The sequence below is a fragment of the Saccopteryx leptura genome, chromosome 2 (assembly GCF_036850995.1).
Source record: "Saccopteryx leptura isolate mSacLep1 chromosome 2, mSacLep1_pri_phased_curated, whole genome shotgun sequence".
Taxonomy (NCBI): Eukaryota; Metazoa; Chordata; class Mammalia; order Chiroptera; family Emballonuridae; genus Saccopteryx; species Saccopteryx leptura.
Genome location: NC_089504.1, coordinates 305,762,416 through 305,782,165, shown reverse-complemented (window position 1 = coordinate 305,782,165; position 19,750 = coordinate 305,762,416). Strand labels below are relative to the sequence as shown.

At 56.3% G+C, this 19,750-nt stretch overlaps 1 protein-coding gene across 10 annotated transcripts in view; it reads left to right on the top strand.

The window, feature by feature from the left end:
* The first annotated feature begins 1,016 nt into the window (after window positions 1–1,016).
* Window positions 1,017–19,750, top strand: part of IMPDH1 (inosine monophosphate dehydrogenase 1) — a 36,905-nt gene continuing 18,171 nt past the window's right edge. The window contains exons 1-16 of one of the 10 annotated variants that reach the window (XM_066362605.1): window positions 1,018–1,251; window positions 5,952–6,053; window positions 8,155–8,203; window positions 10,809–10,910; window positions 11,057–11,131; window positions 11,433–11,639; window positions 11,773–11,860; window positions 12,923–13,122; window positions 13,746–13,836; window positions 14,051–14,146; window positions 15,429–15,572; window positions 15,684–15,828; window positions 16,292–16,435; window positions 16,618–16,701; window positions 17,258–17,274; window positions 17,886–18,624. In XM_066362605.1, the coding sequence (XP_066218702.1) occupies window positions 1,109–1,251; window positions 5,952–6,053; window positions 8,155–8,203; window positions 10,809–10,910; window positions 11,057–11,131; window positions 11,433–11,639; window positions 11,773–11,860; window positions 12,923–13,122; window positions 13,746–13,836; window positions 14,051–14,146; window positions 15,429–15,572; window positions 15,684–15,828; window positions 16,292–16,435; window positions 16,618–16,701; window positions 17,258–17,274; window positions 17,886–17,986 (1,788 nt within the window). In that variant the 5' untranslated portion in view covers window positions 1,018–1,108 and the 3' untranslated portion in view covers window positions 17,987–18,624. Of the gene's footprint in view, window positions 1,252–1,990; window positions 2,009–3,852; window positions 3,944–5,951; window positions 6,054–8,154; window positions 8,204–10,808; window positions 10,911–11,056; window positions 11,132–11,432; window positions 11,640–11,772; window positions 11,861–12,922; window positions 13,123–13,745; window positions 13,837–14,050; window positions 14,147–15,428; window positions 15,573–15,683; window positions 15,829–16,291; window positions 16,436–16,617; window positions 16,702–17,257; window positions 17,275–17,861; window positions 18,625–19,750 lie in introns of those variants that run through there. The other 9 variants (XM_066362604.1, XM_066362609.1, XM_066362608.1 and 6 more) reach the window with 9 other exon arrangements.

The following is a 19,750-nucleotide window of genomic DNA, read 5'->3' as shown; positions in this document are numbered from 1 at the left end:
CAGCAGACCGAGTGACCCCTTGCTCGAGCCAGCGACCTTGGGCTCAAGCTGGTGAGCCTTGCTCAAACCAGCTGAGCCTGTGCTCAAGCTGGTGACCACGAAGTCTCGAACCTGGGTCCTCTGCGTCCCAGTACGTTGCTCTATCCACTGCGCCACTGCCTGGTCAGGCCAGATTGTCAGATACCAAAAAGTATTTGGTATAAGAGCTGTTTATTTTATTTACTGTCTTCTCAAAGAAAGTGCCTGAGGGCAAGAAGTCTTACTTTTTCCTTGTCACCTTTGCTAGGTGCTCAATCACTAGTCCATAATGATGACAATGGTGAAATAGGAAAAGGTGCTTACCAGTTAGTAGGTGAACCAGTTAGTAGGTGAACAAGTTTACCAGTTAGTAGGTGAACAAGTTTACCAGTTAGTAGGTGAACAAGTTTGTGCACCTGTGCACTCAGCCCCACTCCCTGGTTGTGGGGTACCTCAAACAAGGGCAGGCAACGCCAGTTCCATAAGGAGCCTGCAGCCTTATCTCTTCCTTCTTCAGGTAGTAGCCGGTAAGAACTGAGGAAAATCTATTTTCCTCCCGTCTAAGGGTGTCTTGTATAGGCAGAGGGTGCACAGGCAAAAGGGAGGTGGGTGGTCCCTGCCTCTGTTGCACTGGCGAGGGAGGTCTGCGGCTGACCGGTAGGAGGCGCTCCAAAGTAACGTGCTAACGTTTGTAACGCGTAGGGGGACCCGCACAAAACACGAGGAAAACCCCGGCCCCTGGAGACATTTTGCATTCCTTTCCTATTCTAGTTTTCCTCAGGTTTAACCAGGAGAACCTGGAAGGTCCGGAACGCGGGGAAGCGGCAGAAATCCCCTCGCCGATTCCTGCATGGGAGAGACCGACTGACCACGCATCCGCGTGGAGGGGCGGAGAAGAGCGCTGTGTTCGGGCGGAGTCCAAAGGACTCCGGACCTCCCTCCCCCGAGCTGCCCCGCCCCCTGAACACAAGCCCCGCCCTTGAGGTCCGGCTCCTTCTCCGACTCCGCTAGGCTGCGCTCACTTCCCAGCGGCGGCTCGGTGGACCTCCAGGCGGAGAGGCTCCTGCCCTCCCGGAGCCGTGGCCTCCGCATGGAGGGGCCGCTCCCGCCACCGCTGCAGGGAGGTAAAGCTGCCGCTGTTCCGGAGCCTGGAACCCGGCAACACCCGGGACACGAGACGGTGGCGCAGCGGTACAGCGCCCGCCTGCTGCAGGCCGGCTACGAGCCCGAGAGGTGACGCCCAGGGCAGAGCGCGCGGGGCGCATCCGGGGAGGGCGCGGCGGCTCCGGGAACCCGGCGGCGCTGCGGGGGAGGGAGGGGCAGAGCCCACCACCCTTGCCCTCTTACCGCCTCAACCTCTAACTACCTAAAACCAGGCTCGGACGCCGCGCACCCAGCTTTGGCTGGGGCATGCAGGCGGGCACTGCGAAAAAGGTTTGGTGCTGCGTTGCACCGGGGAGCAGATCGGAAAAACACTCCCTAAAATCTTAGCCTTAGATCAGACTTCTACTACACACCTGACGACACCTGGTCCAAGTGGTTTCGACTCCAGAGGTTCGAGCAGTGCTTGTTGGAGTCCCTGTCCAACTTTGCTTACTCCTCCTTAGCGGTGTCCTCCTGGAACTATCTTCAGAGCCTTCTTACTTGCAGGTGTCGGTTAGGTGTCCAGATGGATGGCCTCAGAGCTCGGTGAGGACCCTATCCCCTCCTCACCATTCACTGAAGTCTGATGAGGCTGCCAGAGCAGCTCACCTCAGAGTCTCTTCTAAGAACCAAGACCCACTCCTACCCTTAGTCTGCTGGGGTCTGTAAGGGTCACTGGAGGAAGAGTGCGGTGTTGAGCTGGGCCCCAGGGGACTGGCTGAAAATGAGACAGTGGCTAATCTCTGGATTGTATCACAGCTTGAAATGCAATCCCACTGTCCTTCCGGTCCAGAGGATTTGGACTTCTTTCTCTGCCCCATCTGTTGGTGCTCAGCGGCTTGGAGAGGTGACCTGGAAGCTGAGTTTTTGTGGGCTTTTTTTGGGGGGGAGGAGGACTGGGGTCATTAGCCCTGCAGCTCTGTACAGGGGCTGGCTGATTATGTAAGAACTTTTAACAGTTTAAGGGGCTGCTGGGTGGAGCCTGCTTCCCTCCCCCCCACCCCAGGTTGTCTCTCTAGAATTGATTTAGATTTGGGCAGCCCTCTTTCCTACCCTTCTAGAAATCCAGCTACGGGGACTCAGAGTGCAGGGTGATAGGGAGAGGCCGCAGGAGGTGAGGGAGTGGGCTGGAGCACCTGGGGCTTGATGGAGGCAGTGCCTTGGCAAAAGCAGTTATTGCCAAAGTATCATTTCAGAGCTCAGACCAGACCTTCTCTGCACCCAGGGGTCATCCCCACCTCACACCAGGCTCCAGAGAGCCTGTATAAAACCTGAGCTCCCATTCCACCCCCCAAAAACCCTGAGCCTCAGGCAGGTGGTGTAATGAGATTCAAAAGCTGCTGGCTAGACCTCCATCTGCTGGCTTAGAGCTGTGGGAAGAGGACAGGGTTCCATGAGAAGTCCTGGGTTTGAAGTCAGAGTTATTGCTCTCTGGCTTGTACTTGGGCAAGCCATGTCCCCTGTCTCATCTCAACTATCAATGTTGCTATTGCCATTCCCCCTCCCCCTCACACACAACACACCCAATCCTTTCCTAAAAAATGTTTTGAAATCTTGTCCATTTATACAACCCAGAACAGATAAAGACCTCTGGGCTCTTCGCATGGACCTGGGCACCCAGCTAGGATACCAGTTCCCTGCTACCCCAAGGAAGGGGCTGGAAGGGGCTTAGGCCTGCTGTCCTGTCCTGCTGCCCTCACAGCTGCTAGGTGGGGAGTCTCAGGGGACCAAGAGCCCTTCCTTGGGCGGAGGAGGCCCAATGGTTGGGGCCTCCTCCTCCCCATGGAGGAAGCAGCTAGGGAAGATCAGGAAGAGGGAGGAGGAGTGTGGGGGGGTGCAGGGGGGGGATTAGCAGTCTCTGGAAAAGGACAGCCTAGCCCAGGGCCGAGCCCAGCAGCTTAGAGTAATGAGGAGCCCTGACAGGTCAAAGCCAGAGGGGGTGTGGGGCAGCAGGGAAGGGGAGTAGGGCTGTGAGATCTGTTGTCACCAGGAAGGGGAGCCTTTCCACAACTCAGCCTAGCAGCCTCCTCCCCTGGGTCCAAGTTCTAGGCTGGGGCACATGTCACTAGAGGTGTTGTCCTTGACTCCAGCCCTTATGGAACACTAAATAGTTCTCTAGCCATTTCTGGCCCATGCTTTAGGGGATCCAGAGCAGGCTTCCTTAGAGACCCAGAGACCACTGGACAGCCGGTGCTCTGCCTGCAATGCCATTACCCAGAGTAACTCTGAATGGCCAGGGAGCTTTCTTTAGCTGGTCTCACTATTCTGCCTCTAGTTGACTAGTAAGAGGTCATAGTGCTGGTCCCTTCAGGATAATCTCTTTCCCCTATATGGCATATGCCCTCCAGATGGTCTATAGGCGCAGAGGAATCCGAAGTGCTCCTATGTGTGCATGGCATACTGGCCTCAGCAGAGAATCCCAGCAGGCCAGCTCCCTTCCTGCCACTGCTAGAGGGCCTTCAGAGGCCCCCAGCAGGATCTCACTTTGGGGGTCCACTGGTGGGGAGGAGAGCTCCACTAGTGGTGGGGGTCTGTGGTGTTCCTACTCCCCACAGTAAGAGGAAAGAGGACACTGTGGAATTTGTGAACCCCTCCAGCATTTCGAGCCTCATAGGGCTCATTGCCCTCACTCTGTGGGAAGCCTTCCCTCCCCTCTGCACACAGATGGAACAGTCTGTGTTTTCCTCACAGGGTCCTGGGGGCATCATTGGGGGAGGCTGGGCATCCCAGGGCGCTTCCAAGGAGCCTCCCCTGGGCCTGGCTGCTGCTACACAGCTTTGAGGTAAACAAACCCAACCTCCCAGTGCTGGGGAGGGAGGGAGCACCACAGACAGCCACCTTGCCAGGGAGAGGACTGTGTTCTTGCCCAGCCTTTATCTCACCTAACAAGTGAGCTGTGAGGACCACAGGAAGAGGAGGGAGGAAGGGTGAAGTCTGGGTGGGGAATCTACTCTAGCTTTGGTCAGGGAGTGGCATTAGCAGTTCTCATCATCTAAGAGGGAGGGTCTGCCCCCTGCCACCCTACCTTCCCCCATGTGAATCAATTTGCTACCTAATCTTACTGCCCCCACGTAGGAATCTAGGTCTTGCTGGGCCTTTAGAAACACTAAACTTCTGCTTTGGAGGATTCTCAAAACTTCTCTAGCTTTTGTCCTAGTTTATATGGAGATTTACCTGCCTAAACCAGACCCTGTGGTCCTTCCTCTTCTTTCCACCACACTACCCTCTCAAATTAAAACAAACTTCTCCCTCCAGTATCCATAACACTTTCTGAGCTGGGGACAGGGATGTCAGACTGAAAGCACAGGACAGGAGTCAGAGGCAGTACCCCCAACTCCTTGCTTTCTGAACTGTAGGTTTTGTCTCTGTAAAGTGGGGAATATCTAATAATTGGCAACTTAGTAGAGTGTATGTGATCATTTATGAAAATGCCTTGTAGCCTGATTGGTGGTGGTGCAGTAGATGGGGTATCAACTTGTGATGCTGAGGTCCCAGGTTTGAAACCCCAAAGTCGCCACTCATCTGGCTCAAGTGCAGGTTCACCAGCTTGAGCATGGGGTCACCGGCTTGAACGTGGGATCATAGACATGAACTCATGGTCGCTGGCTTGAGCCCAAAGGTCACTGACTTGCAGCCCAAGATCACTGGCTTGAGCAAGGAGGAGTCACTGACTCAGCTGGAACCCCCCAGTCAAGGCATATATGAGAAGCAATCAATGAGTTGCCCCAACTATGAGTTGATGCTTCTCATCTCTCTCCCTTCTTCCCTCCCTCTGTCTCTTTCTCTCTCCCCTTCAAAAAAAAAAAAGAAAAAAAAAAAAGTCTTTGTAAATGGCAGAGGGCTTCAATGCCACCCAAAGGTCAGGGAGTGTCATTGTTAAGAGTTAAGAACGCCCTCCCTCTGCCCTGGCTGGTTAGCTCAGTTGGTTCAAGCATCTTCCCAATAGCCAGTGTTGCGGTTTGATCCTTGGTCAGGGCACATACAAGAATCAATCAATGAATGCATAAATAACAACAAATCAGTGGTTTTTTCTCTCCCTCTCCTTTCTTCTCTCTTTCTAAATCAATTAAAAAAAGATGCCTTCCCTCTAGGAATGATGTCGGTCTTGGTGGAGGGGCGGGGAAGGACGAGCTACACTGCAAGGAAGGTGCCACCTCCAAGTCCTGTGTGTTGAGGAGCTGTTGGCCCAGACAGTTCCTCAGGACTCTGGACTCCTGATCAGAGTCTGGGCCTTAGTCTTGCTAAAAGACAAGCCGTGTTATAGGTACCTCTCGGGGCGGGGAGTAGGGCCAGGGGAGGCTCAGATCAGTGGAAGCAGAATAGACCAGAGTGGTCCAGGCAGGGGCAAGCCTGGGGTCGCGCCGCAAGAAGCCTCGGAGGCGGGACCAGCGGCGGCAGAGGGGGCGTGTCCCGGTCTGGCTCAGCGCCCTCCTCCACTGGACCCGCATCCCCTGCCCCAGCCCTAGTACAACTGGGCCGGTGTGCCACTGTAGGCAGCCTAGGGAGTGCAGGAGCGGGTGCGCGCACACACGGTGGCGGCTGGGCCCGGCTCTGCTGGGTCCTTTGTGCAGCGCGGGGCGGAGGCGGTGGACTCCTGGGGGAGGGGCAGGAAGAGAGGGCGGCGCCCTGGGCCCGGGCGGCTGCTGCCGCAGCCCCCGCCCCCGGCCGGCCAGGCCCGCGGCTGCAGCGTGGCCGCGGCGTCAGCGTCAGCAGCAGCAGCAGGAGCAGCAGCCCGAGCTGCAGCGGGGCGGCCCGCGCGGGTGTTTATGTCGGGTCGCGGTGTGTCCCAGCAGCATGGCGGATTACCTGATCAGCGGCGGCACCGGCTACGTGCCCGAGGATGGGCTCACTGCGCAGCAGCTCTTCGCCAACGCCGACGGTCTCACCTACAAGTAAGCGCGGGGGCTCTCGGTCCTACCTGGGTACGCGAACCAACGCGCCGCGGTCTCCAGACTGCGGCCCTACACGTGCATCGCTCCCCCTCCGGTGACAACTGCGTTCCCGGGCCGGATACGAGCGACTTGGGGGGGAGGAAGAGTGGGGAGGCTGGGCAAGGGAAGGAAGGCGGCCCGTGCCAAAAGCAGACGGATGTAGCACAGCGACATCACGGCCCTGGGTTCCATGCCCCGTTTCTGGCTAGATCCGGGTCTGGCCTGGCCCCCTCCCCCTCTCGTGGGCATCTTGGCTTCATGAAAGGGTCTTGTGGCGTGTGAGAACACGGGATGTGAGAGTTATGAAGACTTTTCCCAGACCTTGATTTAGGACATCCTCACTCTGTCACTCGCAGAGTCACTAGGAGGGCAGAGGGGGTTTGGAGCCCAGCTAAGACATCTGCTTGGGTGTTGCCCCAGGAGAGGCCCAGCTGGACAGTGGGATGTCTCCTTTTTTCCATCATCCAGTCCTCTTTCCACTTGTGACATTGCCGGCCCACAGGTTAGCACTAGTGTCTCTGTGAGCATGAGTATTCTGTGACTGCCACCCCAAAGCCCACCCCACCTGGGATTTTGGAAGAGGTTAAGGTCTATCTATTTGCCTCTGGCTTAGTTTGCTTTTACATGGGCCCTGAGCCAGTTGTCCTGCCCGCTGCAGGCCTGGCTCTAGCTCTTCCTCCTGGCTGCAGGACTGTGACCATGCCAGGAAAGAGCATCAGAACCTGGGACTGGGGCAGTGTGGGGATACTGGACAGCCAGGAGCACCCCTGCCCTGTCTCCTGCCAGTCCCAGTCCTTGCCTGTTAGTGCTCCTGCAGAGCAGGTAGTTTCCCTAGACACCAAGAGACCCAGTCACTCCAGAGGAGTGTCTCCTGCCTGCCTGTAGCTGGGATATGGACCAGGTGAGGGGTGTATATAATACCTAGAAAATGCCAAGGGGCCCAGACTCTTACACTTCTTCTCTAGCCTCTAAGAGAGCCACAGAGCTGCTTCACTGTACAGAAAGAAGAGCTGCCATAGGGCATGGGCGGTTAAAATGTTTATTTCTTTGGTAGTCTTTGATGAGGGGGGAGAGTATCTCTTTGATATATTTTTCACTGAGGTCTGCCCGAGGGAAACTCCCTAGAGAAATTGCTAGGAGTTGATCTTGGCCTTGGGGCAGGTTAAAGACCCAACCCCTCCCCTTCACCTAGTTGCTTTTCCTTCCTGTGTGGAGTGCCTGCTGCTTTGCTTAGTGGGGTGGGGAATGTTCCTGACCTGCGGGACATTTGCTTTGGGGTGTGTCTGTTCTGTGATTTCAGGTGGATTGAGCGCAGCAGGGTCCGAGGGCTGTGGTACTGTGCTTACACCTGTGCAGGCCTGCTCTCCCCTTCTGGGTTTGCTGTGACCCAGCCCCACTCCAGTGTTGGCAGCTGCCACACTTTGGCAGGGTTCTGGTCCTACCTGGAAGGCCCCTTCCTCCCCTTTTCCATCTCAGACCCTGACTGTGGTTGCTTCAGCCCAGCTGGGCGAATGCTTACCAATGCCTGCACTGTCAGAACATGCCCGGCCAGCCGGGACTCAGCCCCCTGGGGTCCCTTGAGCCATTCTGAAACCTGTGTGATTGAGCAGCCCTGACGTTTGGCTGTGTGCAGCGTGTCCTGTGCTGTGTGGTGTTCATATCATGCTGCACTTCTAAATTGTTCTCAGGTTCATTCCATGTTGACTTACTGTCCTCTCATCAAGATTGAGAAGTTTTCAAGGGCAGGCACTGTACCTGCAGTATGTGCCATTATGGATGGGAACTTCTCTGTTCCTTGACGAACTCAGCCCTGGAGACAATGAGCATTTTGGGCCAGCTGCCTCGGTGGCGCCCTAGGTCCATAGCCCTGCCGCTGCCTTTGGCTGTAGTTCTCTGCGCTGGAGTCAGCAGGATGCCAGTGAGGGGCACTGCCGGAAGGGGCAGCGGGGGCCAGAGGGGCTCCAGCCTCTCCCCTCTCCCCACCCCATGCTGCCTCCCCTGGCATGGCAGGCCCCTACTTTCAGGGACTCACCCAGCAACACTCACTCTTCTCTCTTCATAGCGACTTCCTGATTCTCCCAGGATTCATAGACTTCATAGCTGATGAGGTGGTGAGTACCTGCTGACCAGAGAGAGAGGGGCTGTGCATTTGGTGGAAGGGGTTGATTTCTTGCTCAAAGGCAGCGTATGGGAGAGATTTCCTGGGAATGTGGTGGATGTAGCCTTTATTGCTGCCACAGAAGCTGGCCCAGTGCAATGGATTATGCTTAACAGGGCAGAGGCAGCTGTGGGGACTCAGGGTATCCTGAGTGGTGGGCCTGGCCCAGGGCCAGAGGGCCTCTGTTTACTGACAGAGCCTGCCATGAGGTTCAAAAGGCCCTGGAAAGGTTGTGTGTGTGTGTGGCTGCCTTATTACCGTAGCCCTGAAGGGGATTAGGTTTTGTCTGAAATGCTGAGCAAGGACATGGTAGAAGCCAGTAAAATTATGGAGAGTTTTTTTAAATATATTTTTAAATTTTTTATTTATTGATTTTAGAGAGAGAAACGGGACAGAGAGAGAAACATCAATTTGTTCTTTTACTCATTTATGCATTCATGGGTTGATTCTTCTTTGTGCCCTAACTGGGGATTGAACTTGCAACCTCAGTGTATCAAGATGACACTCTAACCAACTGAGCTACCCAGCCAGGGCAAATTATGGAGACTCTGAATGGGGTAGACAGACTTGTTCACGGATCCAAATGTACAAGAATTGGCAAGAGGGTTTCCAGAAGTTTGATTTTTTTTTTTTTTTTTGGTATTTTTCTGAAGCTGGAAACAGGGAGAGACAGTCAGACAGACTCCCGCATGCGCCCGACCGGGATCCACCCGGCACTACGCTCTGCCCACCAGGGGGCGATGCTCTGCCCCTCGGGGGGGGGGGGGTCGCTCTGCCACGACCAGAGCCACTCTAGCGCCTGGGGCAGAGGCCAAGGAGCCATCCCCAGCGCCTGGGCCATCTTTGCTCCAATGGAGCCTTGGCTGCGGGAGGGGAAGAGAGAGACAGAGAGGAAGGAGGGGGTGGGGGTGGAGAAGCAAATGGGTGCTTCTCCTATGTGCCCTGGCCGGGAATCGAACCCGGGTCCCCCGCACGCCAGGCCGACGCTCTACCGCTGAGCCAACCGGCCAGGGCCTCAGAAGTTTGATTTTGACAAATACAAGGAAGCACAGTGCCTTGCTTGCCAGAGTGGCTCAGCTATAAGCCAAGTAAACGAACAGTACCCTTTACATAACTAACATAGGACACATTTCCAGAATCCATGGGGGGTAGTGCTGATGGATGTAAGTCATTTCACAGAAAAGCTCAATTATTCTGTGATAAATTCACACACAGTAAAAATAATAATAATAATAATAATAATAATAATAAATGTTTCTTTTATCATTGGTATTTACTTGGGTGTGATTCTTATGAAAGACCAGAGGAGAGGGCCTGAGTGTGCCCAGATCACTTATATATACACTGGGGAAGTGTAGGTCCAGCCTGTGCAGCCATTGCTGAGCCAAACAGATTTTTAGGGGGAAATTTGGGCTGTTCTGTGTATTTGCCTTATGACAGCAACCAGGAAGCCTTGTTGGTTCAGCTGTTCAGTTTAACAAAGTTTACCAAGTGCCCTGGTTTTGTGCCAGACCCTGGGCAGTGTGCTATTAAGGGAGGGATAGAAAAGATTCCTCCCAGCCATCAAGGGTCTCCTGTCCCGTGGCCTCTGTCCGGAAGGCTGTGGCTCTTCTGTGGTGTGATGGGAGAGGAGAAGGAGGACTTTTCTAGACTGTGGGGCCAGGGTTCTGAACCCCAGGGTCTGTGGATAGACTTTAGGGGCCTATAAATCTCTAAAAATTATATACTTAAACCTGTGTCTGAGTCTCCTGGGGTCTGGTACCCACAGCTGTTGGCCTGAATCTCTTGATCTGGCCCTATGTACGTTCAGAGGCAGGTGCCTCCCAAATGTGTCCTTGCCGCCCTGGCCTCCCCTTGAGCTGCAGTCCCCGAGTCATCCCCTTCCCTGGATTGCCTAAAGACTCCTTCCCAGGCCTTCTCCCGCCCAGTCCCTCTGCCTCGGGCCTTGTCACCTAGAATCTATTGTCCACATTGGAGCCTGAGTGACTTCTTTAAAATATAAATCAGATCATGTCTCTCCTCTGCCTGATCCCCCTGGCCCCCAATGGCTTTTCATCTCAGAATCTAGTCTAAACTGCTCCCACTGGCTTTCAAGGCTATGCTTTCTTGCCCTTCCCCCTCCCCCACTCTCCCTTTCCTCTATTTCACTCACCTTTTTCTTTCTTAAATGCACCCCAGGAAGACTGGGACTCAGTCTGGCCTCACGAACAGCTCCCTCTGCCTGGAATGACAGTCCCTCAGACTTTGATTGGCTTCTACTTTCATCTCTCGAGAAAGAGGCTTCCCTGACCACCGCACCCCTCTTCCAGTGGTCACTTTGCCTTCTTGCTTTCCTTCGGAGCCTTTATCCTGACTGAAGTCATTTTGTACATATGTTTCATGCTTATCTTCTACTTCCAAGTAGAATTTAAATTCTGGAGAGAGAGCAGGGGCCTCATCTGCCTTGTTCACTGCTGAATTCCCAGGCCTGTCGTGATACCGGGTACATGTAGGAGCTCAGTAGATGTTTGCTGAGTGAATGATAAAACTCTTCACCTAGACTGTGCCTCCATCCTCAGGACCTGACTTCAGCTCTGACTCGGAAGATCACACTGAAGACGCCGCTGATCTCCTCCCCCATGGACACTGTGACAGAGGCTGACATGGCCATTGCTATGGCTGTGAGTTGGGCACCGGGGTGGAGATCCCACGTTGAGGGGACTGAATATGATGGGCTGGCATCAGGAGGAATTGGAAACAGAGGTGGGGCTTGCAGAGTGAGGAGGGGCGGGCCCCTGGTGCTGACCATGCTTCCGTTCCACCCCAGCTGATGGGCGGTATTGGTTTCATTCATCACAACTGCACTCCGGAGTTCCAGGCCAATGAGGTGCGGAAGGTCAAGGCAAGTACCAGGCTCATTCCCAGAAAGAAAGTGTCACCTGGTGGCCCCCAACTCACAGACCTCTCAACCTCTCTTTCCAGCCCTGCAGGCTGGTGCATTCCCTAGCTGGTTGCTGTGGGGCCTTGTCTGCCCTTCTGCACAATGGGGACACAGGGCCCAGCCCTCACTTCCGCTGGCCCCTTGCCCCATGGAGTCCCTGGCTTCCTGTGGCACGGACAGGACACCTTCTGCCCCCCTGTGACCAGGCTGTGCAACACCTCCGGCTTTCTCCCATCCTTTCCCTCCCCGTCTCTGCCCACAGAAATTTGAACAGGGCTTCATCACGGACCCCGTGGTGCTGAGCCCCTCGCACACCGTGGGCGACGTGCTGGAGGCCAAGACTCGGCATGGCTTCTCTGGCATCCCTATCACTGAGATGGGCACCATGGGCAGCAAGCTGGTGGGCATCGTCACTTCCCGAGACATCGACTTCCTCGCAGAGAAGGACCACACCACCCTCCTCAGTGAGGTACCTGTAGGGCGGGGAACGTGTGGCGGGACAGAGTGAGGACCCCAGGTGCCTGTGACCAGGGACCAGAGGGAGGTCTGGCTCCCTTCTCTCTCACCTGCCAACCTGCAGGCAAATGTTCCTGGCCCCACAGGTGATGACAACACGGAATGAGCTGGTGGTGGCCCCAGCAGGTGTAACATTGAAAGAGGCAAATGAAATCCTGCAGCGCAGCAAGAAAGGTACCAGGGAGTAGGCGGAAGACTCAAGCCCTCCTCCCCCCCTGCCAGCCAGGATCCCTGTACCCCAGCCCCCTGTTCCTTCACAGCCTTTGCAGGTTATCCCGGCAACCAGACGGGGCCTTGGGGACGATTTGACTAACCCCAGGCTGGAGCATGATTACTGAGGTCCTCTTCTTGGCTTAGGAAAGCCTGTCCCCTGTTCAGCATCTTCACAGTATTCCTCACCCCCCCCCAAAAAAAAAAAGACTAGTCTTCTGAAATGTTTATCACAAAAAAAGGGCTCTGTAGTCCTATAAGTCTGAAAAATGCTCTTTTCTATATTACTATAAATACACTGCTCACAAAAATTAGGGGATCAGGGGACATGCAGATACTCCAGTACTTTCAGTCTTTTGTATTGTGCATTTTCACCAATGAAATAAAAGTTGGTTTTGCATCTCATTTGCATAATCAAACAACTTTCTTTGACTTGTCATGATGTCCTTGTTTACTTAAAAGAAAATCAAATGCTTCTTTTTTTGTTTCATATTCATTTTTAAATATCCCCTAATATTTGTAAGCAGTATATTTGTACATTAGCTTATTAAAGGCTCTGAGAAGTCCTGCAGTTAAATTTCTTTGACATTAGGGCTATTGACATAGCATTCATTAGGTCCCTATGGGAGACACTGGGACATGCTTCCCTGGCCCGATCTGGATTATTCTCTGGGGGTAGTATTGTACAGGGCACGTGTTCCTCCCTGCACAACAGCCTCACGTTTGTGCCCTGGTGAGGAGTTTTCAACCACTGTGGCCTGTGGCCCGGCAGGTGAAAGGCTGCCAGTGCTCAGGGATTGCCCACCCCACCCCAGGGCAGGAAGAGCTCCAGGAACCCACCTGGCTGCAAGCTTTCTTTGCTTCCTGTTCCTAGGGAATAGGTGCAGGTCTCTAGGAGCGCTTTCTGGGTGGGTGCTGTCCCCTAGTGGTTGGTTTGGGTACTTCAGTGGAATCTCTGATGTGGTCCACCTCAACCCCCATCCCCCAGAGGCTGCTCCTTCATCTCACTTCTGCCTTCCTCCTCAGGGAAGCTGCCCATTGTCAATGACCGCGACGAGCTGGTGGCCATCATTGCCCGCACTGACCTGAAGAAGAACCGGGACTACCCTCTAGCCTCCAAGGATTCCCACAAGCAACTGCTGTGTGGGGCGGCTGTGGGCACCCGTGAGGATGACAAGTACCGCCTGGACCTGCTTACCCAGGCGGGCACTGATGTCATAGTGCTGGTACGGGCACCGCCCTGGAGCTGGAGTGGGTCAGTAGAGTGGGGGCTTACTTAGGAAGGTCTGGGTTCGCCTCTAATTAAGCCTGGAGCCAGAATGAAGTGTGTCCATGGTACTCTGACCATGCAGACCAACTGTGGGCCCCTCGGAGGGCCTTCTGGGCTGTTTGTCCATTGACCTTAATGGCTACAGCTCACCTTGGAGAAACTCGCTATTGCCAGGCCCTGCGCTAAGACCTTTATGTCTCATTTAACCTAGTCACTCCCTGGGGTACAGTGGCCACACCCCTCATCAGATGAGGGACCAGAAGCTCAAGAGGTTAAGTGCTTCCATTTGGTTAGTGAGTTGGTGGGAACAGGATAGGACCCAGGCAACCTTGCTGTGGGGTCCAGTCCATCAGTGGCTGTGGAAGGGCTTTGTCTGCTTAACCTTTTGGGGGAAAGCAGGCTCTTTTGAGAATGAGCTGAGAGCTGTCTGTTGTCTTCCCAGAAAAAAACAGGGAGAGAGAGAGAGCATTCTCACTACACTTTTCATGTGATTTCAGGAGTTTGGTCACTCCAGGTCCCCCTTCCCCAGGGAGGACCTTCAGCTGTCATAGCCTGAGTTGTTCTGTCCCCTCCTCTCAGGACTCATCCCAGGGGAACTCTGAGTACCAGATCGCCATGGTGCACTATATCAAGCAGAAGTACCCCCACCTCCAGGTGATTGGGGGGAATGGTGAGTGTGGAGCCCCCTCACCCCTGGCCTTCTTGCCCCCTCACTGTGTAGCTTCCTGTCCGTCAGCATCCCAAGGTGGTGGCATCACCTCTACATGGGGGCTGAATAAATGGGCTGTGGTCACTGTAGGAGTGTTAGACTGGGGTCCTGGGGAGCCCCAGGGCAGGGCGGGGGCATCCTCACACTGTTCCTCTTTCCCTGCCATGCCCCCCAGTGGTGACAGCAGCTCAGGCCAAGAATCTGATCGATGCCGGTGTGGATGGGCTGCGTGTGGGCATGGGCTGTGGCTCTATCTGCATCACCCAAGAAGGTGGGTGTCAGAAGACTGACTGCCACTTAGAACATCCCACTGGCCCTGCACAGGCCTCAGGGCCTCACTCTCATCCCACGATGCATGCCAAGTTCTCTCTGCCAGGCCCCTTCTTGGGATGGTGGGTTCAGGGGTAACACAGGCTCAGACTCTGCCTGTTTGGCCCACAGACTTGGGGGGGCACGTGTAAGATGAGATTTCCGAGAGTTTTAGGTGTGCGCCAACCTGCTTCTCAGATTCTGGTCAAGAAGGCCCAGGTGGAGGCCCAAGGCTGGTATGGCTACTTCTCTGGGGTGCTTGTTGGAAGCTTACTCGGGGTTTAGATTAGCTTTGTGACAAGGCAGACACTTAAGACATGGAGGCAGCATGTCCTTGAATGTCTAAGGACATGTACCTTATCACCATGTGATGACAGCGAGGGAGAGGGTTCCACTCAGTCACAAAGCCTTTGTACAGGGTAGATTCCCAAACACGCAGAGGGGGAGAGGGGGACCCTGACATGTGTCCCCATGTGGATAAGGCCTGCTCCCTGGATACTGATGTCTGACTGGTGGGTCCTTGCTTGGCCTGTAGGGATGGATCTGGCCCCTCTAGTGAGGGTCATTTCTACAACACAGATGTCATTTTGGGCTTCTCTGCCTAAAACCTCTCCCTTTTTGACCTTTAGAGCCTCTGCTTTTAAGTTTATACCCTTCACCTTAGTTGACCACCATGGTGAAACGTGGGCCTTCCGCTCAGTCACTTAACAATATCAATCAAGCACCTGCTATGTGTCAGGCACTGTTCTAAACCTTGGGAAGCAATAGGCACAAAGCATCCCCTCTGAAGAAGACCTCTTCCCTACTTTACCTGGCTTAGCATCCCTCCCCAGAGTAGTGCTGGTTCCTTAGAATTCCCACTTGAAGCCTCATGCTTAAGGACCTTGCACAATTAAACAAATGCAAGACAATATCCCAAAGGAGACCATGGCTACCCAAGTCTAGTAACAGGCTTTCCAAATGAAAGCCTTGAAGGGGAACTTGTATGAAGAGAGGTGGGCCTGGGGACCACCAGGCCCGAGGGCACCAGTGTGGAGGGCGCAATACTCTGAAGGCCAGTACCAAACCCTCCTCCATCAGAATTCCCCATAGCACTGTCATGGGTGGGGTGTTCTGGGTCCCCAGGGTGACACTCACCCAAGTGTTACTTGCTGCCACCCATCTTGTGCTCCCGAAACATCATCCAGCCCTGTGCCTGGCCCCTCTGTTGCCATTGATATCTCTGTCTGTGTCCCCTCCCACAGTGATGGCCTGTGGTCGGCCTCAGGGTACTGCTGTGTATAAGGTGGCTGAGTACGCCCGGCGCTTTGGGGTACCAGTCATAGCTGACGGTGGCATCCAGACCGTGGGGCATGTGGTTAAGGCCCTGGCCCTTGGAGCATCCACAGGTGAGGGGGTTTGCTGGGGATTGGCCAGACTGGTGGGGGGCTGGGAGCTGGGCAGGGGCAGTAGGAGGCCTGTGGGCTGGAGCCACTGACCCCGCCCCTCCCCCACCACAGTGATGATGGGCTCCCTGCTCGCTGCCACCACGGAGGCCCCAGGTGAGTACTTCTTCTCAGATGGGGTGAGGCTCAAGAAGTACAGGGGCATGGGCTCCTTGGATGCCATGGAGAAGAGCAGCAGCAGCCAGAAGCGATACTTCAGGTGCCCTTCCCTGAGCCCCTGACCCCAGACACATCCACCCATAGCCCTTCAAGGGTCTGCCCAAAGCCCTTCAAGGGTCCGCCCATAGGCCTTCAAGGGTCCGCCCATAGCCCTTAAAGGGTCCGCCCATAGCCCTTCAAGGGTCCGCCCATAGCCCTTCAAGGGTCTGCCCATAACCCTTAAAGGGTCCGCCCATAGCCCTTCAAGGGTCTGCCCATAGCCCTTAAAGGGTCCGCCCATAGCCCTTCAAGGGTCGGCCCGAAGCCCTTCAAGTGTCTGCACAAGCTCTAGGCTTCCCAGGATCGCACCGAATCTCCACATTGTATTTTTGGAAAGTGGGAGTGGCTGCTTTGGAAGGGGGGTCCTTCTGAGTGGCAGCCCCTGTGTTGGTGCCCTTGAGAAGTGGGGTGGGGTCCCTGAGACACGGGCTGCCTGGCTCAGTCTCTGTGTGCCCTCCATGCAGTGAAGGGGATAAGGTGAAGATCGCACAGGGTGTCTCAGGCTCCATCCAGGACAAAGGCTCCATTCAGAAGTTCGTGCCCTACCTCATTGCGGGAATCCAGCATGGCTGCCAGGATATCGGCGCCCGGAGCCTGTCTGTCCTGCGGTGAGTGCTGTGATATGGGGTCGGGGTGGTGTAGGGAGGGGGATGGGGGGGGATGCAGGGGGCACCTGGGAGGCACTCAGCCGCCTCCATCTCTGCTTCCTTCCTCTCTCTCTCTCTCTCTTCCCCTCCCTCCCCTGTGCCCTTGGTGCCCTGACCTGCTCCCCCAACCGACTGGCCTGCAGGTCCATGATGTACTCAGGAGAGCTCAAGTTTGAGAAGCGGACCATGTCGGCTCAGATTGAGGGTGGCGTTCACGGTCTGCACTCGTAAGTGGGGTGGCCTCCTCGCCCCAGCTGGCTGGCACTGGGTCGGGCAGGTGGGGCTGAGGTTCAGGGGCCCCATGGACTGTGGGCACTAGGGATGGTGCCCCCTGCTGGTGCAGGATGTCCCCATCACTCTCTGCTACAGACCCCGCCCACCCTTGAACCCTGTTCTTTTTGCCCCTAGGTGGGCAGGCCTGTTCCTACTCCTTGGGCATCTTCCTGAGCAGGACAAGGGAGTGGCCGATAGTCCTTCCTAGGCTCCCGGCCTGTTGCTTCCTTAGAAGCTTGCTGGCTGGTGGCAGGAGCTGGCAGTGTGGGGCACTCCTGCTGGTGGCAGCCCCAGGCAGGCAGGTGTAGGCTGGGGCACGAGCCCTCAGGCAGGCGGGGAGAAGGGCAGAGAGGCAGGCGGCAGGGCCAGCGCTGGGGCAACTACGGGTGGGGGCAGTGTTAGTCGGCAGCAGTGGTAGCAGGCATGTGGCCCCACCTGTTCTAGAGAGCCTGTCCCCCAGGCATAGGCGGGCTTCTAACCTGTGTCTCTTTCTGCCCCACCCTCCCGTAGCTATACCTATCTGCCGTGTAAGTAACCGCGCTGCCCGGGCCAAGCGTAGAGTAGAGCAGGGGCACTTTGGGTGGGACTTGGGCTGGGGGTGGGGTAGGGGCATTGTATCGGGGGTGTCATCATGGGACAGGGACGCCAGGACTAGCACCGTGGTGGGGGCAGCCCGCGGTGGCCCCTCCTCCGGCAGAAGCATCCCCTTGTGGCATACAGAGAGATGTTCCTGACCACAGGCCTGAGGCTGCTCTGTCTTGGACTGGACCCAGTGACCACAGGGGCCGAGGCTACTTATGCAGGGGTGAGGTAGAGACTTGGGCAGCCGAGGTTCAGCTTGGTCTGAGCTCGCTCTGTGAGGATGAGCCATGCCTTCCTGAGCTGGCTCTCCACCCTGGCACTGAGGACAGTCCACTCAGCTGTGGCTGTGGCCAGGAGCATGGCTGTCTCTGGTCCTGGGAGGACAGAGGCATAGGGCCTGCTCTTCTCCCCCCATGGCTGAGAGGCAGGGCTTTGCGGTTCACTGCCTCTCCTGCACCTGGGGCCACCTGGCACCCGCAGGCCTGGGCAAGGGGGTCTGGGAAGGGAGCAGGTGCCACACGCCCACTTTCAGTTCCCTCTTGCCTTGTCCCCACAGTTACGAGAAGCGGCTGTACTGAGGACGGTGGTGGAGGCCGAGGTGGCGGAGGGGGTGCGCCCCAGGGTCCCCCATTAGGCACAGCCTCCGTCCATAACTGAGCAGCCCACAGATTTGCACTACGGGTTCCCCAGCTCCTTTCAGGAGAGAGAAGGGGAGGCCCTGAGGGTCTGCGGCCCCTCCCTGGGCACCTCCCGCAGAGTCAGGACTTCCCGGGGCCTGCCCGCCCTGGGAGCCCCACCAGGCCCCCCTGTCTCCAGTCCCCCTGAGCCCACCAGCCTGGGCTCTCAGGCCCTGTGCCTGCCTCAGGTCTCTCCCTGCAGCCTGCTCCGGCCTGGCTCCCTCCCCGGGGGCAGGTGGCCCCTCCTGGCTTCCCCTGTAGGGTACCTCCCTCCCCACCCCCACCCCAGAAATGGTGCTCTCCTGGCCCTGCCTCTGGCCCCGGCCTGGGCTGCTGCCCCCTCAGCCACGGGCACTTCTGGGCTCCTGACCTAGGCCAGAGGGAGGTCTCTGCCCCCTTCCCCTGGGCCTAGGCGACCTGCTCCTCAGGCCTCTCCCTGTCCCCTGCCCTGGGGAGGAGGCAGCCTATCTTTCTCGACTCATCCCCAGTTGTACCATGCCTGCCCTCTCCTCTCAGCTGCAGTCGAAGGCTTTAACTTTGCACACTTTGGGTCACAGTTACGTCATTGTATATTAAATAATCTGAATAAATCAAGAGGTCACAAAGCCTCTCCCATCCTGTCTTGGTCCCTTGTCCACTGGGCAGCTGGCCCCATCCTGGTGTGTGAGCTGGGTAGCCCAGAGCCCCATTAGTCGGGCCTTGGTGGAGGTGGGGGGCAGACCTGGCCTCCCTGGGAAGGTGATGAGGGCGCTGCGGTACTCCAGGGGCTGCTGGGGCAGGTGGGCCACACGGTGGGAAGCCTCCCAGACCTGTCAGCTGGCCAGCAGCATGTGCAGGTGGGCAGTGCTGGACAGGGGATCATTGGAGGCTTCACTCCTGCTGCCACAAAGCACCTACCACAGCCTCATAATGCCAGGCAGCACAGCCGGCACACGTGGAACCAAAGCATGGCTGTGAGCACCTGGCCTAGGGCCTCGGTCTCATCAGCTGACACACCTATGGGCACTAAGTAGAGGGGGGTAGTGCCCCTTATTCGTGTGCGGCTCCAGCCCCACCTCCCAGCCTCAAACCCCTCCTGCAGGGACAGCCTGGCGCATGGGCTGAACTTCCCGAGAGCTGGGGGTCCTGGGCCGTTCACACTGTCCCCCTCTGCCTCTGTTGTTGTAGTTGGGCAGTGGTCACACAGCTGTCCCCGCTTGGGGCAGAAGCGAGGAAGATGGCCTGGGACGCTCTGGTGTTGGGAATAAACAGGAGCAGAAGGGTTCGTAGTGAGGGGTGGATACTCTCGTGGCTGCAGAGATGGTGGCCTCAGCCCACACCTGGCGGGCCATGCCATGCCAGCTCCTGCCCTCCCCCAGGTCCTTCCGAAGAGCCACTCGGAATGGGACCAGCCTTTCACTGTGGCACTGTCCAGCTTTGGGGCGCCATCAGGAAAGAGAAGGAAAGAGCTGGACGGCAGGGCTGTTGGTGGGCTCAGAGCTGGTTCAACAACTGCTCCAGGAGTGGTTGCAAAGTGACTGGTCCATTGAGTCCCTGGAGGCCTGGTGCCCTGGAGCCTGTGGCCTCTGTGAACTCCTAACGTCCAGCGTGACCCAGCGGGGTGGGAGAAGGCTACGCAGAGACCAGGGCATGGTAAAAGATGAGAGGAGATGGACCAAAATGAAACCACATTTGTCATGCACATTGGTTTACCAAAACCCCACAGGAAGCAGCTTGACCTACCACTGAGAATGGGAAAGATCTA